The 22,594-nt window shown below is 37.4% G+C and overlaps 1 protein-coding gene across 1 annotated transcript; it reads left to right on the plus strand.

The window, feature by feature from the left end:
* The first annotated feature begins 21,502 nt into the window (after positions 1-21,502).
* On the plus strand, positions 21,503-22,299 carry LOC139894046 (uncharacterized). The gene is made up of 2 exons (XM_071877248.1): positions 21,503-22,067; positions 22,193-22,299. The coding sequence occupies exons 1-2, from the start codon at positions 21,503-21,505 to the stop codon at positions 22,297-22,299; spliced, it is 672 nt and encodes a 223-aa protein (XP_071733349.1).
* The last annotated feature ends 295 nt before the right edge of the window (positions 22,300-22,594 follow it).

The following is a 22,594-nucleotide window of genomic DNA, read 5'->3' on the forward strand; positions in this document are numbered from 1 at the left end:
TGTATAATTTAATATCTTGTACTTTGCGTTTTGCGGCTTATACTGTTGTCAATATTTAGACATTTCTCATCAATAATTTGAACCACTTGGATTGTAACTTGTACTTTTTAGCTTTTTGGTCATTTGCGTCTTCAAATCGTCGAATCTGTCTTTTGTCTTCACCTTTTATTATTTAAACGAATATTACTTGGAAATAGAACAATTGCAACTAAAAGCTTGTCTTTCTTGAAGGATAATGCTATGAAATATATGTTCATTTTTAGCATTATCAAATATTCCCACACTTGAGCGTTGCTTGTCCTCAAGCAATATAGAACTTGAATATAACTTTACTAGAATCACTTCTTTATTCTTCACACTTTGTACATCAGTGATTTTGATACAGCGGTATGAACAATGATAGTAACGATGTGGTTTACAGTCTCACATGACTATGAAAATTTAGATCCTTTAAGGAAATTGGATCTTTATGAAAATATTTGATCTTTTGAAAATTCAATCTAGCTTTTACCCTAGTTAAGTTTTCCGGAATAACCCTTCACCGGTGTTTGCAAAATATTTTTGTGGGTTTTGTGGGTTTCAGATTTTAAAAGTTTAGCTCAAAACTTGCGGTTTTGTGTCACCCACTTGCTAACCTTGTATTAGGAAAACAACACATCCAGTTTACTTGTTCCGTATATTACCTTTCGGTAAACTACCGTCCGGTTGTAAAGGAAAGCGTTGAACAAGCAACTGTTAAGGCAATGTCTACTGACATGCTTTTGATTATGGTCTACAACGTGTCAGATGCAATTACTATCCTTTGTAGGAGCAATAGCAAAGATCACCCTATAATTTTTTTTCAGTCCGGCACAAGGTCCTGTCTTCGACCATGCTATGCAACCACTGTTCTTACGGTTGACACCCGATTTGTGTAACGACCCAACCCGTTAACCAACCAAAAACGCGGAAAAAAAAAATTTAAAACTGATCTGGAGGGTGCGCGGCGCGCACCACTGCCTATGCGCGGCGCGCACAAGGCCTGAGACAGTTCTGATCAAAATGTTCATTTTTCGCGAAAAGATCTTCGACTTCCCGACACTTTTAGACCATACACTTTTCACAACAAACTTATATATGTAAAACTAACACGAATCAAACATAAAAATGACGTTTTACAAGCGGGGCCCACACGACCCAAAATACAAGTTTAATACAAGTTTAGAGTTTCGACCACCAAAAAGTTTAAGTTCCAAACTACACAATGAGCATGGCGTTTGGGATTAAACTACCCAACTACCGGTCAAACTCCAAGAGCCACTAAAGCCAAAAGCATCCCCTAGTATCAAGCGGGATCTCTAGTCCAATACGATGCCCTTACCCTTGTCCAAAACCGAACCTATAAAATGGTAAACAACGAGAGGGTAAGCAAAGCTTAGTGAATGCAATAATTATACGAATACATATATAACTATACCTACTTGAATACACTTACACCAACCGCAAACATGCTAGCAACACAATTAGCTTATCGTCACATTAACAAGCTAAAATCTCCAATACCACAAGCTAGCAACAACCGCATAATAATATAACTCGTAATGATATAATATGCTTACAACACAAGTAACCATGGTCGACCAATAGTACAAGGGAACGACGCTCGCGAAAACGCCATCGGTGTTCATAACATCCATTAGGGCACTTAACACCTCGCACCACTAACCCCTAGGGTGGCACCTTAACACCTCGGCACATCACCCCGAATGGCATCTTAACACCTCGATGCAACACTCATTATTTTACGGAGTGGTGTCTTAACACCTCGACACTAAACTCCTAGGTGGCATCTTAACACCTCGATGCTACACCCGAGTGGCATCTTAACACCTCGATGCTACACCCTTCACGTGAAACGTGGTGTCTTAACACCTCGACACTACACATTTCACGCTACAACAAATAGATACATTATATACCTACGCATATAATTATTCCACTCACCTTAACAATTAGATGACGATTTCAACCTCCACAAGCTTCAAAGCAAAGTACCTAATATAATAAGTACTTGATCAACACACAAGCTAAGTGGACTCAATACTAACACTTACACATGAGCATTTAATGACTTAATGTATTAAATCGCTCATTTATACCAAAACCGCCCAATTAAAGTCAAGACCACCACTAATCACTTTAAAGCTAGTGATTAAGGTCCAACAACACCAACTAATACATAATTAGGGTAATTCATACCCATCTTTCCAAACTAGGTCAATTTATTACCCAAATAACCATTTTAAGACGACACACCCATTTCGGGTCATCCACTAATTAACCAACACCCATTTACTAAATAACTAGGTGTGTTAGCAATTAACTCACCAATTAGGGTTCATAAACATCATTTAATACTTTGAAACCCTAGACTAGTCACTAATTAGCATTCAAGACTCAATTTTACCCAAGAACACCCAAAATCACCAATAATGGGTTTTGTGTTCATCATTTACTCAAACCCTAACCCTTACACTAAATCAAAGTAAGGAAAATAAAATTAGAACATACCACAACTACCACAACGAAGCTAGAGATAAGATGAACGACTTTAATGCTTGAACTTTAACCCAAAACAAGCTCCTTCCTCTTGGATTTAAGCTTTCTCACACTTGAATCACACTCTCTCACTAGGATTTAAGTGGATGAAGTTTGGTGGTTAGAAATGGAGTAATGAGGCTCAACCAAACTGATCTAGGGCCTTTAATTCGTCCATAAGTGAATTTACCAAAATGCCCATCAAAATATCTGATTTAAAAAGCTGGAACCCGGCTACAGTAAGGGGTACGCGGCGCGCTCCCTTTAGTGTGCGCGGCGCGCACTAGGCTCAGCTCACTCAGTGACTTCTGTTTAACAGCACAACATCACCCACACTCTATGTAACGTATTTACACTGCTGTACAAACTGATTAGGGTCTTACAACTCTCCCCCACTTATTCGGATTGCGTCTTCGCAATTCAAGCCGCATGACAAGAGGGAAGATAAACCAACACGAATTCTTCGGGCTCCCAAGTAAACTCGGAACCCTTACTACGACGCCATTGAACTTTAAAAGTCCTAACCTCTTTATGCCTCAACCTTTTGACCTTCTCATCGAGTATGGCAATCGGCTCCTCAATATACTCTAACTTATTGTTTAGCTCAATTTCGTCTAACGGCACCCATGATGAATCATCCGCAAGATACTTACGGAGATGGGAAACATGAAATGTATTATGAATCCCCGCAAGCTCTTCGGGTAATTCCAAACGATACGCGACTTCACCAACACGAGCTAAAACTTTAAAGGGACCAATAAACCGAGGAGCTAACTTTCCCCGTTTTCGAAATCGAATAATACCCTTCCATGGCGAAACCTTAAGCATCACCATATCGCCTTCTTGAAATTCGATCGTTCGTCTATGTTTGTCGGCATACGACTTTTGTCTATCTTGAGCCTTTCTCAAATGTTCCCGAATAATATCAATCTTGTTATTCGTCTCTAAAACCAAATCGGTACTCCCGATTTCTCTTTGACCCACTTCTCCCCAACAAATGGGAGTTCGACACCTCCGCCCATATAGCATCTCATAAGGTGGCATCCCGATACTAGTGTGATAACTATTATTGTACGAGAATTCCACCAAAGACAAATGCTCGCCCCAACTACCACCGAAATCAATAATGCACGCCCGTAACATATCTTCCAAAGTTTGATTCGTATGTTCGGTTTGACCGTCCGTTTGAGGATGATACGCCGTGCTCAACTTCAATTGTGTACCCATACCCTCATGAAACTTTTCCCAAAATTGAGATGTAAAACGGGTATCTCGATCCTAAATAATAGATATAGGAACCCCATGTCGAGCGACCACTTCCTTGATAAACAACTTAGCCAAGGTCTCTGACGATATCGCTTCTTTAATGGGAAGAAACAAAGCACTTTTCGTCAACCGGTCAACTATCACCCAAATCGTAACAAATTGGGTTCTCGCCGTCTTAGGTAACTTTGTTATGAAATCCATGGTAATGTGCTCCCATTTTCATTTCGAAATTTCTAACGGTTGCAATTTACCATACGGCTTTTGGTGTTCGGCTTTTACTTGCAAACACGTGACGCATTGCTCAACATACTTCACAACATCACGCTTCATGCCCGGCCACCAATAATCTTTCTTCAAGTCATGATACATTTTCGTCGCGCCCGGATGAATGGAATATTTTGACTTATGTGCTTCATCAAGTAGCACTCGTCGGTAATCACCCATCTTAGGCACCCACACCCTTCCTTGGAAAGACAACAAACCACGCGGACCCATAGTAATAAACTCCGATTGGCCCACGATTCGCTCCGTATGCTTGTTGTGAACATAAGCCTCTATTTGAATCTCACCAAACTTTTCAAGAAAATCGTTGGTAATAATCAAACGTAACGATCCAACTCGTATCGCCGGATGTTGACTCTTTCGACTCAACGCATCCGCGACCACATTCGCCTTACCCGGATGATAAAGTATTTCACAATCGTAGTCTTTCACCACATCCATCCACCTACGTTGGCGATAATTCAAATCTCGTTGATTAAAGAGATGTTTCAAACTCTTATGATCCGAATAAATCCTACACTTGACACCATACAAGTAATGGCGCCAAATTTTCAACGCATGCACAACCGCCGCCAACTCAAGATCATGAGTCGGATACCTCGTTTCATGTTCCTTTAATTCTCGAGAGGCATAAGCGATGACTTTACCTCTTTGCATTAGAACACACCCGAGACCATTTAAGGAAGCATCACAATAAACCACCATGTCTTCAATACCTTCCGGTAACACTAACACCGGAGCTTGACACAACTTCTCTTTTAACAATTGAAAAGCAATTTCTTGCTCGTTCTCCCAAACAAACCTCGCATTCTTCCTTGTCAATTTCATCAACGAAGAAGCGATCTTAGAAAAATCTTGGATAAACCGACGATAATAACCGGCCAATCCGAGAAAACTTCGGATTTCCGTAGGCGTAGTCGGTCGTCCCCAACTCTTCACCGTTTCGATCTTCCCCGGATCTACTTGAATACCGTTTTCGTTCACAATATGACCAAGGAATTGAACTTCCCTTAGCCAAAATTCACATTTGGAGAACTTTGCATACAACTTCTCCTTTCGTAGCGTCTTCAATACTTCACGCAAATGATGTTCATGTTCGTTCATACTTTTCGAGTAGACTAGTATGTCGTCAATGAACACTATTACCGAATTGTCCAACATAGGTTGGCACACTCGGTTCATAAGATCCATGAATGCCGCCGGTGCATTCGTAAGACCAAAGGGCATAACTACAAACTCATAATGCCCGTAACGCATTCGAAAAGCCGTTTTCTCTATGTCTTCCTCACGGACCCGCATTTGGTGATAGCCGGACCGTAGGTCGATCTTAGAGAAATACGTTGCACCTTGAAGTTGATCAAATATATCGTCAATCCTAGGTAATGGATAACGATTCTTGATTGTCACTTTATTCAACTCACGGTAATCAATGCACATACGCATACTACCATCTTTCTTCTTCACAAATAACACCGGAGCGCCCCATGGCGAAGCACTCGGTCGAATAAAACCCTTCTCGAGCAACTCTTGGGTTTGATTTAACAACTCTTGCATTTCTGTTGGGGCTAAACGATAAGGAGTTTTAGCAATGGGAGTAGCTCCCGGAACCAACTCAATACGAAACTCAACTTGTCTTTTCGCCGGAACACCCGGTAATTCGTCCGGAAAAACGTCTTCGAATTCACTAACAACCGGAATTTCACGAATAGGTGGTGGCTCATTGCGAGTATCAACAACATGAGCAAGGAAAGCCATGCCACCGGTAACAACAAAACGACGTGCCCGTGCAAAAGTGCATATCGGCACCGGTCTCCTTCGCTTATCACCATGAATAATTAACTCTCCCCCACTTAGGGTCTTCACACGAATAAACTTATCATGGCATGTAATATCGGCTCTATAACGATCGAGCCAATCCATACCAATGACAATATCAAAGTCGCCCAAGGTCATTGGAATAAGATCAATTTTAAAGGTTTCGGCACCAAAAACAACATCACAATTTTCACACACATCAACCACTAGCACCGTCTTGCCGTCCGCTATTTCGACTTCTATCGGACGACTTAACTTAGCTAACGGTCTATTAAGTTTAGGCACAAATTTAGGAGACACAAACGACAAATTTGCATCACTATCGAAAAGAATCCTTGCCGGATTAGAATTAACCATGTAAGTACCTGAGACAACTTCGTGCGATTGTTTAGCTTCATCATTGGTCATCAAATAGTTGCGACCCCTAGCCGTACCCGCCGCCTTCTCTAACCGCTTCACATTGTCGTTTCGCAAGTCGGGACACTCCGGCTTCTTATGCCCTTCTTTGCCGCAATTAAAACAAGTGACTTTGTTTCCGGAAGATGGTTTCGGACACTCACGAGCCATATGACCCGGTTGCCCACAATTGTAGCACGTATAAGAAAACCCACCGGTAGTGCCCTTCTTTGCACTATTGACACTTTCGGCCCCCCTCTTGCTCTTGCTCTTCTTGCTTGAGGCGTTAGAGTAACTAAAACCTTCAAACTTTCTTTTGGAAAACATGAAATCACTCTTTCTTGGAATCTCCGGCTCAAAACCCCGAGCCAACTCAAACAATTCATCAAAAGTCTTAGCCATACCCCGACTAATCTTTCCCTTGTACTCATCATTCAAAGTACGGTAGAAATCCTTCATGAGCTTATGATCATCACCAACATATTTCGGGCAAAAACGAGTCTTTGCCAAGAATGTAGACTTGAGGGTAACCAAATCCATGGAACCTTGTTGCAAATGGTGCAACTCGTCCCAGATTCTATCGAGGTCGGAAGAAGTTCGGTATTCTTTGAAAAACTCTTTCTTGAAGTCTTCCCAAGTCAAACCCATACATTGTTCTGCACCATACAAGTTGATTTTATCGTCCCACCACAACTTAGCTTCTTCGCGTAACATGCTAGAACCATACCTCATCTTCTTTTCGGGAGGACATTCCGCGGTACGGAAAGCTCCCTCAATATCGGAGATCCAACATGTACTTTTCAAGGGATCTCGCACCCCATTAAACATCGGGGGTTGAGCATCCTTGAAGTTCTTGTAGTGGAAATCCCGCCTTCCTTCGCCTCCTTCACCGCGAGGATAGATATTCCTAGCGTCAAGGGCCTCTTCGATAGTGGCCTTCATTCGTTCATTTATCAAATCGGTCACCTGCCCATCGACCGAATCTTGAAAGACCTTTCGGACGTCCAGTAAGAAAATCCTCTTTTAACTTTCTAAAGACGGCCTCAACCTTGGCCGAAAACTCGGCGTCCTCGCTTGTACTTCCGTTATCATGATCGGGACCGTTTCTCGTCTTCATTCTATAAAACGAAATAGGTTAAACCACAAAAACGAAAGGACAATTACATGTGTATATACATATATGCCACACTACTCCATCTCGCTCAACAATCGTCGTACATTGCTTGTTTAACACGATTTGCGCCCGTAACAATGGTAGCTAATCATTGTTACGCGAGCACGTCGCATTAACTTACTAGTACAACGTCCATCTCGCTCGATGCCCGCTAAACATACATAACAAATAGCGCATGATTAGTTTACATAAACCTATGCACAAACCAATCCCGATCCGACCCAAAGTCCTACAAGTCCCGCATAACGCACACACAAAAAGTCTAAGTCTAGGCGCCTATCTCAAGTCACCTAAATCCCTTAGACCTTGTTCTGATACCACTTGTAACGACCCAACCCGTTAACCAACCAAAAACGCGGAAAAAAAAAAATTTAAAACTGATCTGGAGGGTGCGCGGCGCACACCACTGCCTATGCGCGGCGCGCACAAGGCCTGAGACAGTTCTAATCAAAATGTCCATTTTTCGCGAAAAGATCTTCGACTTCCCGACACTTTTAGACCATACGCTTTTCACAACAAACTTATATATGTAAAACTAACACGAATCAAACATAAAAATGACGTTTTACAAGCGGGGCCCACACCACCCAAAATACAAGTTTAATACAAGTTTAGAGTTTCGACCACCAAAAAGTTTAAGTTCCAAACTACACAATGAGCATGGCGTTTGGGATTAAACTACCCAACTACCGATCAAACTCCAAGAGCTACTAAAGCCAAAAGCATCCCCTAGTATCAAGCGGGATCTCTAGTCCAATACGATGCCCTTACCCTTGTCCAAAACCGAACCTATAAAATGGTAAACAACGAGAGGGTAAGCAAAGCTTAGTGAATGCAATAATTATACGAATACATATATAACTATACCTACTTGCATACACTTACACCAACCGCAAACATGCTAGCAACACAATTAGCTTATCGTCACATTAACAAGCTATAATCTCCAATACCACAAGCTAGCAACAACCGCATAATAATATAACTCGAAATGATATAATATGCTTACAACACAAGTAACCATGGTCGACCAATAGTACAAGGGAACGGCGCTCGCGAAAATGCCATCGGTGTTCATAACATCCATTAGGGCACTTAACACCTCGCACCACTAACCCATAGGGTGGCACCTTAACACCTCGGCACATCACCCCGAGTGGCATCTTAACACCTCGATGCAACACTCATTATTTTACGGAGTGGTGTCTTAACACCTCGACACTACACTCCTAGGTGGCATCTTAACACCTCGATGCTACACCCGAGTGGCATCTTAACACCTCGATGCTACACCCTTCACGTGAAACGTGGTGTCTTAACACCTCGACACTACACATTTCACGCTACAACAAATAGATACATTATATACCTACGCATATAATTATTCCACTCACCTTAACAATTAGATGACGATTTCAACCTCCACAAGCTTCAAAGCAAAGTACCTAATATAATAAGTACTTGATTAACACACAAGCTAAGTGGACTCAATACTAACACTTACACATGAGCATTTAATGATTTAATGTATTAAATCGCTCATTTATACCAAAACCGCCCAATTAAAGTCAAGACCACCGCTAATCACTTTAAAGCTAGTGATTAAGGTCCAACAACACCAACTAATAACAAATTAGGGTAATTCATACCCATCTTTCCAAACTAGGTCAATTTATTACCCAAATAACCATTTTAAGACGACACACCCATTTCGGGTCATCCACTAACTAACCAACACCCATTTACTAAATAACTAGGTGTGTTAGCAATTAACTCACCAATTAGGGTTCATAAACATCATTTAATACTTTGAAACCCTAGACTAGTCACTAATTAGTATTCAAGACTCAATTTTACCCAAGAACACCCAAAATCACCAATAATGGGTTTTGTGTTCATCATTTACTCAAACCCTAACCCTTACACTAAATCAAAGTAAGGAAAATAAAATTAGAACATACCACAACTACCACAACGAAGCTAGAGATAAGATGAACGACTTTAATGCTTGAACTTTAACCCAAAACAAGCTCCTTCCTCTTGGATTTAAGCTTTCTCACGCTTGAATCACACTCTCTCACTAGGATTTAAGTGGATGAAGTTTGGTGGTTAGAAATAGAGTAATGAGGCTCAACCAAACTGATCTAGGGCCTTTAATTCGTCCATAAGTGAATTTACCAAAATACCCATCAAAATATCTGATTTAAAAAGCTGGAACCCGGCTACAGTAAGGGGTGCGCGGCGCGCTCCCTTTAATGTGCGCGGCGCGTACTAGGCTCAGCTCACTCAGTGACTTCTGTTTAACAGCACAACATCACCCACACTCTATGTAACATATTTACACTGCTGTACAAACTGATTAGGGTCTTACAATTTGGTTCAGGTGACCTAATGAATTCTGGTGAATTCTTAGGATTTTACGTTCAATGGTAATGAACGCATTGAAAATAGATTTTCAGAAAACAAATCGGTTTGTAATTTGATCAAAATATTTTCTCGTTCAAGCTCGAGTTTAGATATCATCGAATTCCATGAGTTTGTAATTCTCAATATTTTAAAGTCAATCTCATGGATTGAGTAATATCAGGCTTAAAAGCTGATTTTTAATCTTTAAGGAGATTATCCTTTCTGGGGATCTGATTCATTAGTCTTATAAGCTAATTTGTACGGTGTCCCCCCATTGTACGAAACAGATCCTCTCACGGTTAGGATAAGTTTGACCACATGGCGACCCTGTTTGATGCTGAGGTCCGTGGATTTCCAGCTGATTTTCGAGAAAACTTTTCAAGGTTTTCGTAGACTCTACAACTGGTCTGGACGACAACTTCCTGACCTAAATCAAGAAGCGCGTTTATTTTTCTCGGAAGACTTTACTTCCTTTTAAATCAAGTGGCACATTTCTTTTAAATATATTATAAGAAATCGGGTAAAACTGATAAAATCGTCCAAAACAAAAGTACCTTCAATTATTTGTACAAAAATATGTAATATGTAATTTGAATAACTTGGTAAATTTTTCCCACACTTGGCTTTTATATTTCTTTCTTTGCCTTTTTATTCCATTCTATTCCATTTTAAATGAATTCAAGCGTTTTGGGTTGTTTCCCAATTTATGTCCTTTCCGAGGTAACAATAATTTCGGTGTTAATACCTAGTTTTATCGTTCATAAATATGTATAAACATGATTTTGAGTTCATTTAGTTGAAAATTTTTAAAAATTTTACTAGAAGTGGGTAGTCAGTATATAAGACTAGGGCTGTTCTTTATTATCAGAGAGCACTAGATTCTAATACAACTACTGCGTTGCTAGTAAAATTTAACGGTGGCTATTAAACCAAGTGTATAAGTCAAATGTTTAAAACCCGAAAGAATTTAATCCCTTCCCACACTTAAGATCTTGCAATGCCCTCATTTGTAAGAAATCAGTAAAAATTTAAATTTATGAGGGTGATTAGCGTAAAAAGATGATTAAGATTTACCAAAGTTTCCAAATATATTGTTCTTTGTTTGAATGATAAATGGTGCACATCATTTGTTCATTCCTGCAGTTGTTATATCACATTTATTTTTCGTCTTGTCGTCAAAATTAATAGCTTTTGCTGAACTTAATTCTAGTCTTTGAAAGTGCACTGTTTTACCCTGTTTTGTACATAAGATAAACTACGAATATATATATATATATATATATATATATATATATATATATATATATATATATATATATATATATATATATATATATATATATATATATATATATATATATATATTTTTTGAAGTTGGATATATCACCCCACGTTCAAAAATTTATAAAATCTACTATTTAAAACGTTAGAAAACTATAAAAACTATTACAATACCAAAATAAATATTAAAAGTAGTAACATTACAAATAATAAAATAAATAAGACTAAGAAATTTAGGGTTGATTCTGATTGTACCAGAAGGGGTTCCAAGCTTCGTGGTATATGTTTTGATACACTTGGAATGGGTCATATGTAGGAAAAGGTGGTCGTGTATCATCGGTCCATGGATGAAAATAGGCCGGTTCAGTAGGAATGTAGTTCCTACCTTGAGATACTAAATAGGCTTTGATATATTCTTGATGATATTGCCAAGCCTAAAACTCACGTTGCATAGTCTGATTGTATGCACTTTGGGCCATTATTCTTTGTATATCTATCTTTTGGTTTCCTCCACCCGCATTACCTTGCTCCTGATCTCGTTCTACCTGTGGGTGCGTGCCATCATATGTTACTGCAGCGTTATGTCATTTCTTTAAAACCTTTGCACCATGATACACGCGTAAATCAATTCTATCACGGGGTTCTGGTACTGCAACTAATAATCCCCCTGACTTCTATCCACATTGAGATACTCAGCAATTAAAGTAATGAAAATTCCACCTCATATTATACTATTATTTCGCATACCCCTTACCATTACCGAGAAGTAATAACCCACACAATAAGGTATGTTCACAACGCTCTGTTGGTCTCGAATACACATGAGGTAAAATATATCATTTTCATTTACCTTTTCTTTATTCCTACCTCGTTGTGTAATCGAGTTTGCTAAAAACCTATGGATCACTCTTAGCTCAGCTCTATTAATATCAGTATAAGAGTAAGATCCCCCACGAAATAGGTTATGGCTATTCATTCTACTCCATATTCCATTCATATCAAAATTTTCATCAACCCTTCTACCATTAATTATTAACCTTTGACAATCAGTAGATGCTAGTTCCTCAGGCGTATATATACACAAGTCCTGAGCCATATCTAATAGAGACATATGACGCATCACACCTCCTAACAAAAATCTAATAAAAGTTTGATCAGTTAAGCTAGCTACCTGATCATTTATTTCAACAGTATTTAATAATTCCACACACCATTCCCTATATACAGGCCTACATATAGTGAATAAACATTCCCAATCATTAAAAGTAGAATTACCATACATTTGGTAAAGTAATTCCCTGATTCGTTCGGCTAATCCCACTGTTTCTAACGGTTCCCAATCTATCACCCTGGGTACTTCAACATCCTTTGACTGAAGAATGTGTAAGTTATTCTGATATTTTGGATAATCTATCCAACATCTGTCAAATCTTAAATTAGGGTGTAAATCTGCCTCGTGTATATTTGAATATGAAATGAATTGATGCGGTAGATTTTGTCTGTATTGGTCGTTAATCTCCTGTTCGTCTGCATTCTTAGGAGGAGCATTGTGAGCCTGGGAAGCGGATGAAGATTCACCCCTTTCAGTCTGAAAAGCACATTAAACACAATTTTTGTGCATCCAAATATGCATTAGTGTTAGCAAAATCATAAATCAAAACAATCATAATGACATGTTTAAACAATATTAAACTTATACACAATTTCATAAAATTAACAATTCTACGCTTTTACAAATAAATATATATGAAATTGTATACAATGTCCCTAAGCATTCATCTTCTAAAACATGTCAAAAATAATCATTATAGCAATTAAACAAGTTTCAAATGGCCTTCATATCAATTAAATCAAGTTCATGAATTTTTGACTCAAAAAGTCAACAATCTTGCTCAAAAATCATGCTTAGGATCAATGTTTGGATCAATTAGCAACCTAAACATGTTACACTACTTAATTAAGCATGAACTAACAACAAAATTCGGCCATAACCCATTTATATAAAAAAAAACCCCAATATTGCTCAAGAACACAAACCCTAGATTGTTGAAAATTTGAAGTTTAAGGCTTCTAATCATGTTAAATAGCATCAATCTAGGTTATACAAGCATAATATACAAACAATTTAAGCACAATTAAGCTAGAAATTATCAAAATCAAATTAGGTTAAAATATACTCAAGAACACTTTAAATCCGAATTAAATAGTGTTTGGATGTAGAAATTTACCGTTCTTCATGAACAACTTCTAGGTAGGATTCTTCTCATCATGAATTTAGTGAAGATTTGGTGAAAAATGAGTAAAAATCGCTTTTTTAGAGGTGTTTGTGGGTGTTTTTTCGCAGAAAATAATGAAAGAGTGTATGTGGACTGGTCTGTCTTGACCAGTTATCTAGTCTGGAGTTTTTTAGCTCCGCGACTGCGGTGTGTGTGTGTGTTTTTTTTATAAAAATCTTTAACTTATAAAACAAATAAGTGATTAATTTAAAATTTTGTATTCCTTGATATTTAGAATGAGGTCGTTTCGGTACGTTTACCTAGTTCATCCCTCGACAAAATTTTATAATTTGTCATTTTAAAGCGATTGTATTAAAAGCAAAAAAATTTGGGTTTTTTTAACGTTTTTGGCATACTTTAAATCAATAAGATTAAAAATAATAATAACAAAATTTGTCGCCCCGCCCTCGGGTAAAGCAATTTCGGTTCAACGACCTAGTCTTCAACTCACGATGAATTTTAGAAATCATATTTTTAATTAATGAAATAAAGTACATTTTTGTTTTTAAATTCACACCAAACTTAAATTTTAAAAGTGCATATTAATAAAATTTCATATAAATATTATTAATATTTATATACATTAATTTTTCAAACTTACATTTAAAATACTATAGTTATATATTAATTTTAAAAACAAGGTAACAAATATCAAATAAAAATAAAAATCTTTTTGGTTTTTTATCCCACTTTAATCAATCAAATATTAACAAAAATATACGTCTCTCTTTTGGGTAAAGTAATTTCGGCTATATTACCTAGTTTTACTCCTGACGAATTTTTGAAATATTTTAAGTTGATTGATTAAAGATATTTATACCTTATGAATAAACGGTAAATTTCGCAGTGATGAATTAAATTTTTATCTGATATCAATAATTTTGGTTTATTATACCTAATTTTATTGAATATCAATTTAATACTTTATAGCGAACAATTCAGCGTTTATTAACAAAAGGTTCAAAGCAATAAATAAAAATAAAATAAAAACTGTACATACTTACCTATGAGATAGAATTCTCAAAGACCTGCTTTAGTCGACTCATAGGAGAGTCGTTCGATTTGGTTTTCCATAGCTACATAAGCGTATCCACGATTTTTCAATAACTTTTCTTCTAAACATATGAACGGTCCTTCTCTGCATAGAGTAATGAACTCGGTATTGGAATGTGTTTGATTGTTTGAATATTTCCCTCCGTGTGACCATTTTCCGCATTTATGACATCTTTCAAGGTGTCGTGCTCTTCTTTTTGTTGCGGATTTTGATTTTCCTTTACCAAAATGTGTCTTATGATGACCTTTCTTGAGTTCTTTCCTCACTTCGTCTATTTTGCCTCTTATGAATGATATCAGTTTACTCGAAAAGGTGTTATTATTATGTTTAGTAATCATAGCGTGTAGTAGTAGACCATGGTTCAAATCAAAGGAATTCTTCATTTCGTAAAACCTATAAAACAAAAATTCAGAATGGAGGGAGAAGACTAGTTCTTTAGGGTCTGCTAGGGAAAGACCATTCGGATTCTATTCTCGAGAACTACATGAAAACAGAAAATCTAACTCTAGACAGCATTATATTATACATAAAAGATTTGATTCTCCCCACACTTAGTTAGCTGTGGTATCGAAATTGTGATTAACTTCATTATTAACTTCAATTGGACCATCAAGAAGTTTCATATTTCTGACTTTTCCTTCAAGCCATTTGTTGATTTCCTCTGTAACATTCACAACTTCAATTAACATCGCCTTTACTTTAGGCAACAAATTGGATACTAATCGGTTACATAACTTAAATTCCCCTTAATCCTAGCATCTTGAATTCGTTTATAAAGTTTCTTCGTTGAATTATTAAAAACGCGTTCATCTAATTTCGTATCAACAACCGGGTTCTTTGTTATCGGGTCATCATTAGGCGTTTCTTCATCTTTCCCACAATTAGGCGTTTTTATTGGTTCAACAGTTTTTGTTGGTGAAGCTTTAAACTTTCGGTTCACAAAGGTGACCGATTTTTCACCATCCCTAAGTGTCATTCTACCTTCTCTTACATCAAAGAACGCTTCAGTGGTTGCTAAAAATGGGCGACCTAAAATTAGAGGAATATCAAGGTCTTCCTCCATATTGATAACTATGAAATCTGCAACAAAGGTCAAACTTCCCACTTTAACAAGTAAATTGTTGGCTATTCCAACCGGGTGTTTAATGGTTAGATCAAATGATTGAACACCTATGCTGTTTGGTCTTAATTTACCCACACCTAATCTTTTGTAAAAGAAAGAGACATAACATTCGCACTTGCTCCTAAATCTGCGATCTCATTATACATAGCACCATCATTAAGCAAGCAAGAAATGATAAATTCACCTAGGTCTCCCACTTTAGTAAGTAGAGTTAGTTTGTTAACCTTTTCCAGATGCTCTTTTCTTGGTTCTTTCACTTCTACTTGAACTTCTTATTCATATTTTTCTTCATTTCTTGGAATGGGAGGTTTATATAGAAATTCTTCTTCATCACTCCAATTTGAAACCTCCCCATCTTCCAATTTTGGCTTTTCATATGTTGTTGAAAACATATTTATGTTTTCATTCTGAGGGTTTTCTTTGGTGGTGAAATTATGATTAACTTCATTGTCAACTTCCATCGGACCATGTATGTAATGTTTACCTCCGTGACCATTAACTTTAAATTCAATCCCATTTGAATTTATTAACTCTATTGTTCCGTATGGGAAAACTCTTTTGACTATGAATGGTCCAGACCATCTAGATTTCAATTTTCCAGGAAATAGCTTGAATCGTGAATTGAAAAGAACTCTGTCTCCTTCTTTAAATTCTTTTGAACTTTTGATTCTTTTATCATGCCATTTCTTCGTTCTTTCCTTATAGATTAACGAATTTTCATATGCATCATTTCTTAATTCTTCTAATTCGTTTAGTTGACTTAACCGTAGACGACCAGCTTCATGCAAATCAAGATTACATGTCTTCAAAGCCCAAAATGCTTTGTGCTCAATTTCTACGGGAAGGTGACATGCTTTTACATAAACGAGTTTAAAAGGTGTGGTACCAATTGGAGTTTTGTAGGCTGTTCTAAAAGCCCAAAGTGCATCCTCCAATTTCATGGACCATTCCTTCGGATTTGATCCTACAGTTTTCTCTAGAATACGTTTTAATGCTCGGTTAGTATTTTCAACTTGTCCACTTATTTGTGGATGATAAGCGGTTGAGATTTTATGAGTTACTCCATATCTTTTGAGAACTTTCTCAAGTTGATTATTACAAAAATGAATATCCCGATCATTTATTAAAGCTTTCGATGTTCCAAACCTAGCAAAAAGTCGTTTTAAAAAGTTGACTACAACTCGTGCATCATTAGTTGGGAGAGCTTGTGCTTCTGCCCATTTAGATACATAATCAATGGCAATGAGAATGTAGAGATTATTATGAGATTTTGGAAATGGACCCATAAAGTCAATACCTCAAACGTCAAATGCTTTACATACTTGAATGACATTTTGTGACATTTTATCACGTTGACTTATTTTTCTGGCCCTTTGACAAGCATCACAAGATTTAAAAAGAAGGTGTGCGTCTTTGAAAACTGAAGGCTAATAGAATACAGCGTCGTAGACTTTTCTTGCTGTGAGTTGAGGCCCATAATGCCCTCCTGTTGGTTCTATGTAATAATAGTTTAAGATTTGACTAGCTTCATCTCCGAATACACATCGGCGTATTATTCCATCGGGACATCTCTTAAACAAATGCGGATCCTCCCAAAAATAGTGATTTATATCACTAAAGAATTACTTTCGTTTTTGGTATGACAACCCTTTTTCAAGGAATCCACATACTAAGTAGTTTTCAAAGTCTGCAAATCATGAAATTTTATTATAATCGATTTTCAAGAGATATTCATCAGGAAAGTTGTCTTGTATGGCCGATTCATTTAGAACTTCTAATTCAGGATTTTCAAGGCGAGAAAGATGATCAGCGGCGAGATTTTCTGCTCCCTTTTTGTCTCGGATTTCAATATCGAACTCTTGTAAGAGTAAGATCCAACGGATTAATCGTGGTTTGGCATCTTGTTTTGAAAATAGGTATCGCACATGAGTTCAAATGGTAGATTTCAATTTGGAGTTATCATGTTCGGTGCATTAGTGAGTTTTTCTTTAAGAATATTAAAAGATTTGATGCATTCAACTGAAAAGATGAATGGAGCATCTTTTTCTAGGAGTTTATTCATAGGAGTGGCAATTTTAGAAAAATATTTTATGAAATGTCGGTAAAAACTGGCATGCCCTAGAAAACTCCTAACTCCTCTAACATTGGTGGGGTGTGGAAGTTTAGCAATTACATCTACTTTAGCTCTATCCACTTTAATTCCTTCCTTTGAAATTTTATTACCAAGAATGATGCCTTCTTTAACCATGAAATGGCATTTCTCCCAATTAAGTACTAGATTTGATTGCTCACATCTAATAAGCATTCGTTCAAGATTAATTAGACATGATTCAAAAGTATCACTGAAGACTGAAAAGTCATCCATGAAAACTTCCATGCATTCTTCTATCATGTCGTGAAAAATCGCCATCATGCACCTTTGTAAAGTTGTAGAGGCATTGCAAAGTCCAAATGGCATGCATTTGTAAGCAAAAGTACCATAAGGACACGTGAACGTGGTTTTCTCTTGGTCCTCGGGTGCGATTGGAATTTGAAAGTATCTGGAGAAACCATCAAGAAAACAATAGTAACTATTCCCAGCTAACCTTTCCAACATTTGATCAATGAAAGGTAAGGGAAAGTGATCTTTTCTGGTGGCGTCATTTAATTTTCTATAATCGATACAAACACGCCATCATGTTACAGTCCTAGTAGGAATAAGCTCATCTTTTTCATTTGTGATGATAGTGATGCCACCCTTCTTAGGTACACATTGAACTGGGCTTACCCATGGACTATCAGAGATTAGATAAATTAAACCTGCATCGAGCAGTTTAATAATATCTTTCTTAACAACATCTTGCATATTAGGATTTAGTCTTCGTTGGTATTGCACATATGTTTTATGACCTTCTTCCATAAGGATTTTATGTGTGCAATAGGAAGGACTTATACCTTGAATGTCATGAATCTTCCATGCAATAGCTGGTTTATGAGCTTTTAGCACAAAAATGAGTTGAGATTTTTCATTTTTCGTAAGAGAAGACTACATTATTACAGGTAATTCAGATTCACCATGCAAATAAGCGTATTCCAAATGGTTTGGAAGTGGCTTTAACTCTAATGTCGGTGGTTCTTCTATCGATGATTTGTATCGATATCTGTCTTCCTCTTTCAGTACTTGAAGTTCTTCTATTGTTGGTTTGTATTCATTAGCCATGAGTGTAGCTAACATTTCAGCTTCATCAATTGGTTCAGTTCCTTCTCCTAAAGAACATTCTCCCATTTCTTGTAATTCTGGAAATTCTTGTAATAATTTTGCTTGTGAATATATAGTTTGAACATAATAATATGTATCATCTGCAGATTGCGGTTGTTGCATGGCTCTATCAATAGAAAAGGTAACACTCTCGTCCTCTATACTTAGGGTCAGTTTCTTACCAAACACGTCTATTATTGCTTTAGCTGTGTTTAAGAATGGTCTTCCTAATATAAGAGGAACTCGAGAATCTCCTTCCATGTCCAGAATAACAAAGTCTACTGGAAATACTAAAGTACCAACTTTAACTAGCATGTTTTCCATTATCCCTCTAGGATATTTTACTGATCGGTCGGCTAGTTGTATGCTTATTCGTGTTGGTTTCAATTCTCCAAGGTCTAGTTTAGTGTATAATGAATATGACATTAAATTTATACTAGCACCTAAATCTGCCAATGCTTCTATTGAACTAAGACTACCCAGAAAACATGGAATTGTGAAACTTCCTGAATCAGAGAGTTTTTCTGGTATCTTATTCAACAGCACTGCGGAACAATTAGCATTCATTGTAACAGCCGAGAGTTCTTCCATTTTCTTTCTATTTGTGATTAGTTCTTTCAGGAATTTAGCATATCTTGGCATTCCTGAAATCACATCAATGAAAGGAAGATTGACATTTATTTGTTTAAACATATCCAAGAGTTTGGATTGCTGGGCTTCAAGTCTTTCTTTTCTCATTTTACTCGGGTAAAGAAGCGGTGGTTGGTATAGTTTAACATAAGGCTTTGCCTTAACTTTGTTATCTTCATTAACCTTTTCAACTACCGGTTCTGATTTCTTCTCTTACTTAGGCTGTGGTACCTGTGTAGTAGGAATAGAGTTATCAGAAATTACAGGTATTTCAGGTGGTTTGAGTGTAATACCACTTCTTGTGGTAATGGCTTTAGCTGTTTCATTTCTGGGGTTAGCATTTGTATCGCTAGGAAGACTTCCCGGTTTTCTTTCACCTATTAACCTTGCTAGGTTACTTAATTCTTGTTCCAGATTTTGAATTGAACCTTGTTGATTTCTAAATGCTTGAGCATTTTGTTCATTAGTTTGTTTCTGAGATGTGAAAAACTGCGTTTGAGATTCAACTAGCTTTGACATCATATCTTCTAAATTTGGCTTTTTATCATCGGTTTGTGGTGGTTTATTTGGAAAAATAGGTCTTTGCTGATTGTAACTATTATTAGATACTTGTTGATTGCTAGGACTTTGTTGGTTCTTGTATGAAACATTTCGGTTATAATTCTGATTTTGATTGTAGTTTGGTCTTGGCGGTTAATAATTATTCTGATAATTATTTCCAGGCGTTTGATTCATGTATGAAACATTCTCTCTTTGTTCCATTGTTTGTTCAATACTGAGACAATCTTTTGTCAAATGTGGTCCTCCACACTGCTCACAACTAATTCGTATTGCGTGAATATCTTTAGTCATCTTTTCCATTCGTCTCTCAAAAGCATCTAGTTTTGCGGAAATGGAATTAAAGTCATGACTAGAATTGGCTCTAGCCGCTTTAGATGAACGAAGGATATCTTTTTCCTGGTGCCACTCATGTGAGTGGGATGCTGTGTTATCAATAATTTTGTGAGCTTCAGTTGCGGTTTTCTTCATAATGGAACCACCAGCTGCTGTGTCGATGTCTTTTCTTATAGCAACATCGCATCCTTGGTAGAATATTTGTACTATTTGATAAGTGTCTAAACCGTGTTGAGGACATCCTCTCAACAATTTTCTGAATCTTGTCCACGCCTCATATAGAGTTTCATTTGGCTTTTGCGCGAACGTAACAATTTCTCCTTGAAGTCTTACGACTTTAGATGTCGGAAAGAATCTTTTAAGAAATTTCTCAACAAAAACATCCTAATGGTGTATCCTAGGAGATACACGCATAAAAATATCATTTTTATACAGAAAACTCGATCAAAGAGCACAAGAGATAGCTAAATTTGTTGATCTTCAGAATTTACCGCCCAGCATCTGGCAGGCCACCCAGCGTCAAGCGTAAGCCCTGCAGGCAGCTTCTATGCATAAGCCCTTTAACTCAGCGCGTGAACGGCACGAAGCCACGTCAGCACACGCCACCGACATTCCGGATACTTCACGTAACAAAAACATTTAGTGATTGACACGTGTATCCCGTGAATTTTGGACATTCTGTGCCTATAAATAGACCCCATGGGTCACCACATTTCACCTGATTCTGATCTGAACTTCAGTCAGAGAGAAGTACACTTTCTCTCTCACACAGTTCTTTCTCACTCTAAAATAACATTAGCTGCTTAGCAGCTGTGCGCTAGACGGATCATTACAGATTGATCCACAGATTGATTGAGGCCACCCCACAGATCTTACATCTGTGTTCCGGATCTGCAGAGATTATTTCTCGAGGGCAAACAATAATCAACAGTATATGCCACACACTGAGCAGCTAGTTTTCTGTACTAGTACCTTACAGCTGCTATACGGAAAATCGTACTAACAGATGGCGCCACCCGTTCCAAAGAACCACTAAACTTTCAAGAGCACCAAAAGGCATAACTGTCAGATAACACCCATTGAAGCAAACATGATACATTCGTGGCAAGCCAGACAGCGAAGAAAAGCAGAAACGTTAGAAGATTGGAAACAGGAAATGATTGCTTTTCCTTCCATGTTTAACAAAAATCCATCTGACGCTCCTGTAGTGATTGAAGCTCAAATAGAAAATTGTGTTGTTGGAGGAATATATACCGATACCGGAGCGGGAGCAGATATCATGTATGAACATTGTTTTATACAACTACCGGACAGAGTTAAGGAAAAGCTAAAGGACACATTTGTTCCCTTAGCAAGCTTTGCTAATGATCCGTCATGGTCAGAAGGAAGCGTAGTTTTAGAAGTCGTATTGGGAAAAATGCGATTTAAAAGAACTGCCCATATTGAATTTTTGGTTGTAAAAGCAAATTCACAGTATAATGTCATTTTAGGACGATCAGCCATGATGGCATTCGGAGCTGTGACGTCAACGGTACATGGAATGATGAAATTCCCCACACCGGCTGGCATTGCCACGCTGCACATTGAACGAAGAAGATCAATAGAATGTGTACAAATAAACAGAACAACTGTTAACCCATCATTCATGAAGATGGGTGAATATCACCAAATCCAGAGTTTCCAGATCAGAAAATCATAATTGGAAACACAATAACAAAAGAAACAAAAGAAAAGCTTTACAAAATCTTAGCCACAAATTTGGATGTTTTTGCATGGCAAGATTCTGATATGACTGGAGTACCACGTCATGTGGCTGAACATAAGGTTGGTGTGAATCCTAATATTCCATCAGTGTGTCAGAAGAAAAGAGGCATGGCTCCAGATTGAACAAAATTTCTCAAAGAAGAAGTTAAAAAATTGGTGGATGCTGGAATATTGAGGGAAGTAAAATACCAGACATGGGTAGAAAACCCGATTATGGTAAGAAAGCCAGATAATTCATGGAGGATGTGTGTAGACTTCACAGATTTAAATAAAGCATGTCCAAAAGACAATTATCCTTTACCAGAAATTGATTGGAAAGTGGAGTCTGTAAGTGGGTATCAGTTTAAATCCTTTTTTGGATGCATTCAAGGGATATCATCAAATCTCAATGGCAATACGTGATCAAGATAAAACAACA

The sequence above is a fragment of the Rutidosis leptorrhynchoides genome, chromosome 1 (genome assembly GCF_046630445.1).
Source record: "Rutidosis leptorrhynchoides isolate AG116_Rl617_1_P2 chromosome 1, CSIRO_AGI_Rlap_v1, whole genome shotgun sequence".
NCBI lineage: Eukaryota > Viridiplantae > Streptophyta > Magnoliopsida > Asterales > Asteraceae > Rutidosis > Rutidosis leptorrhynchoides.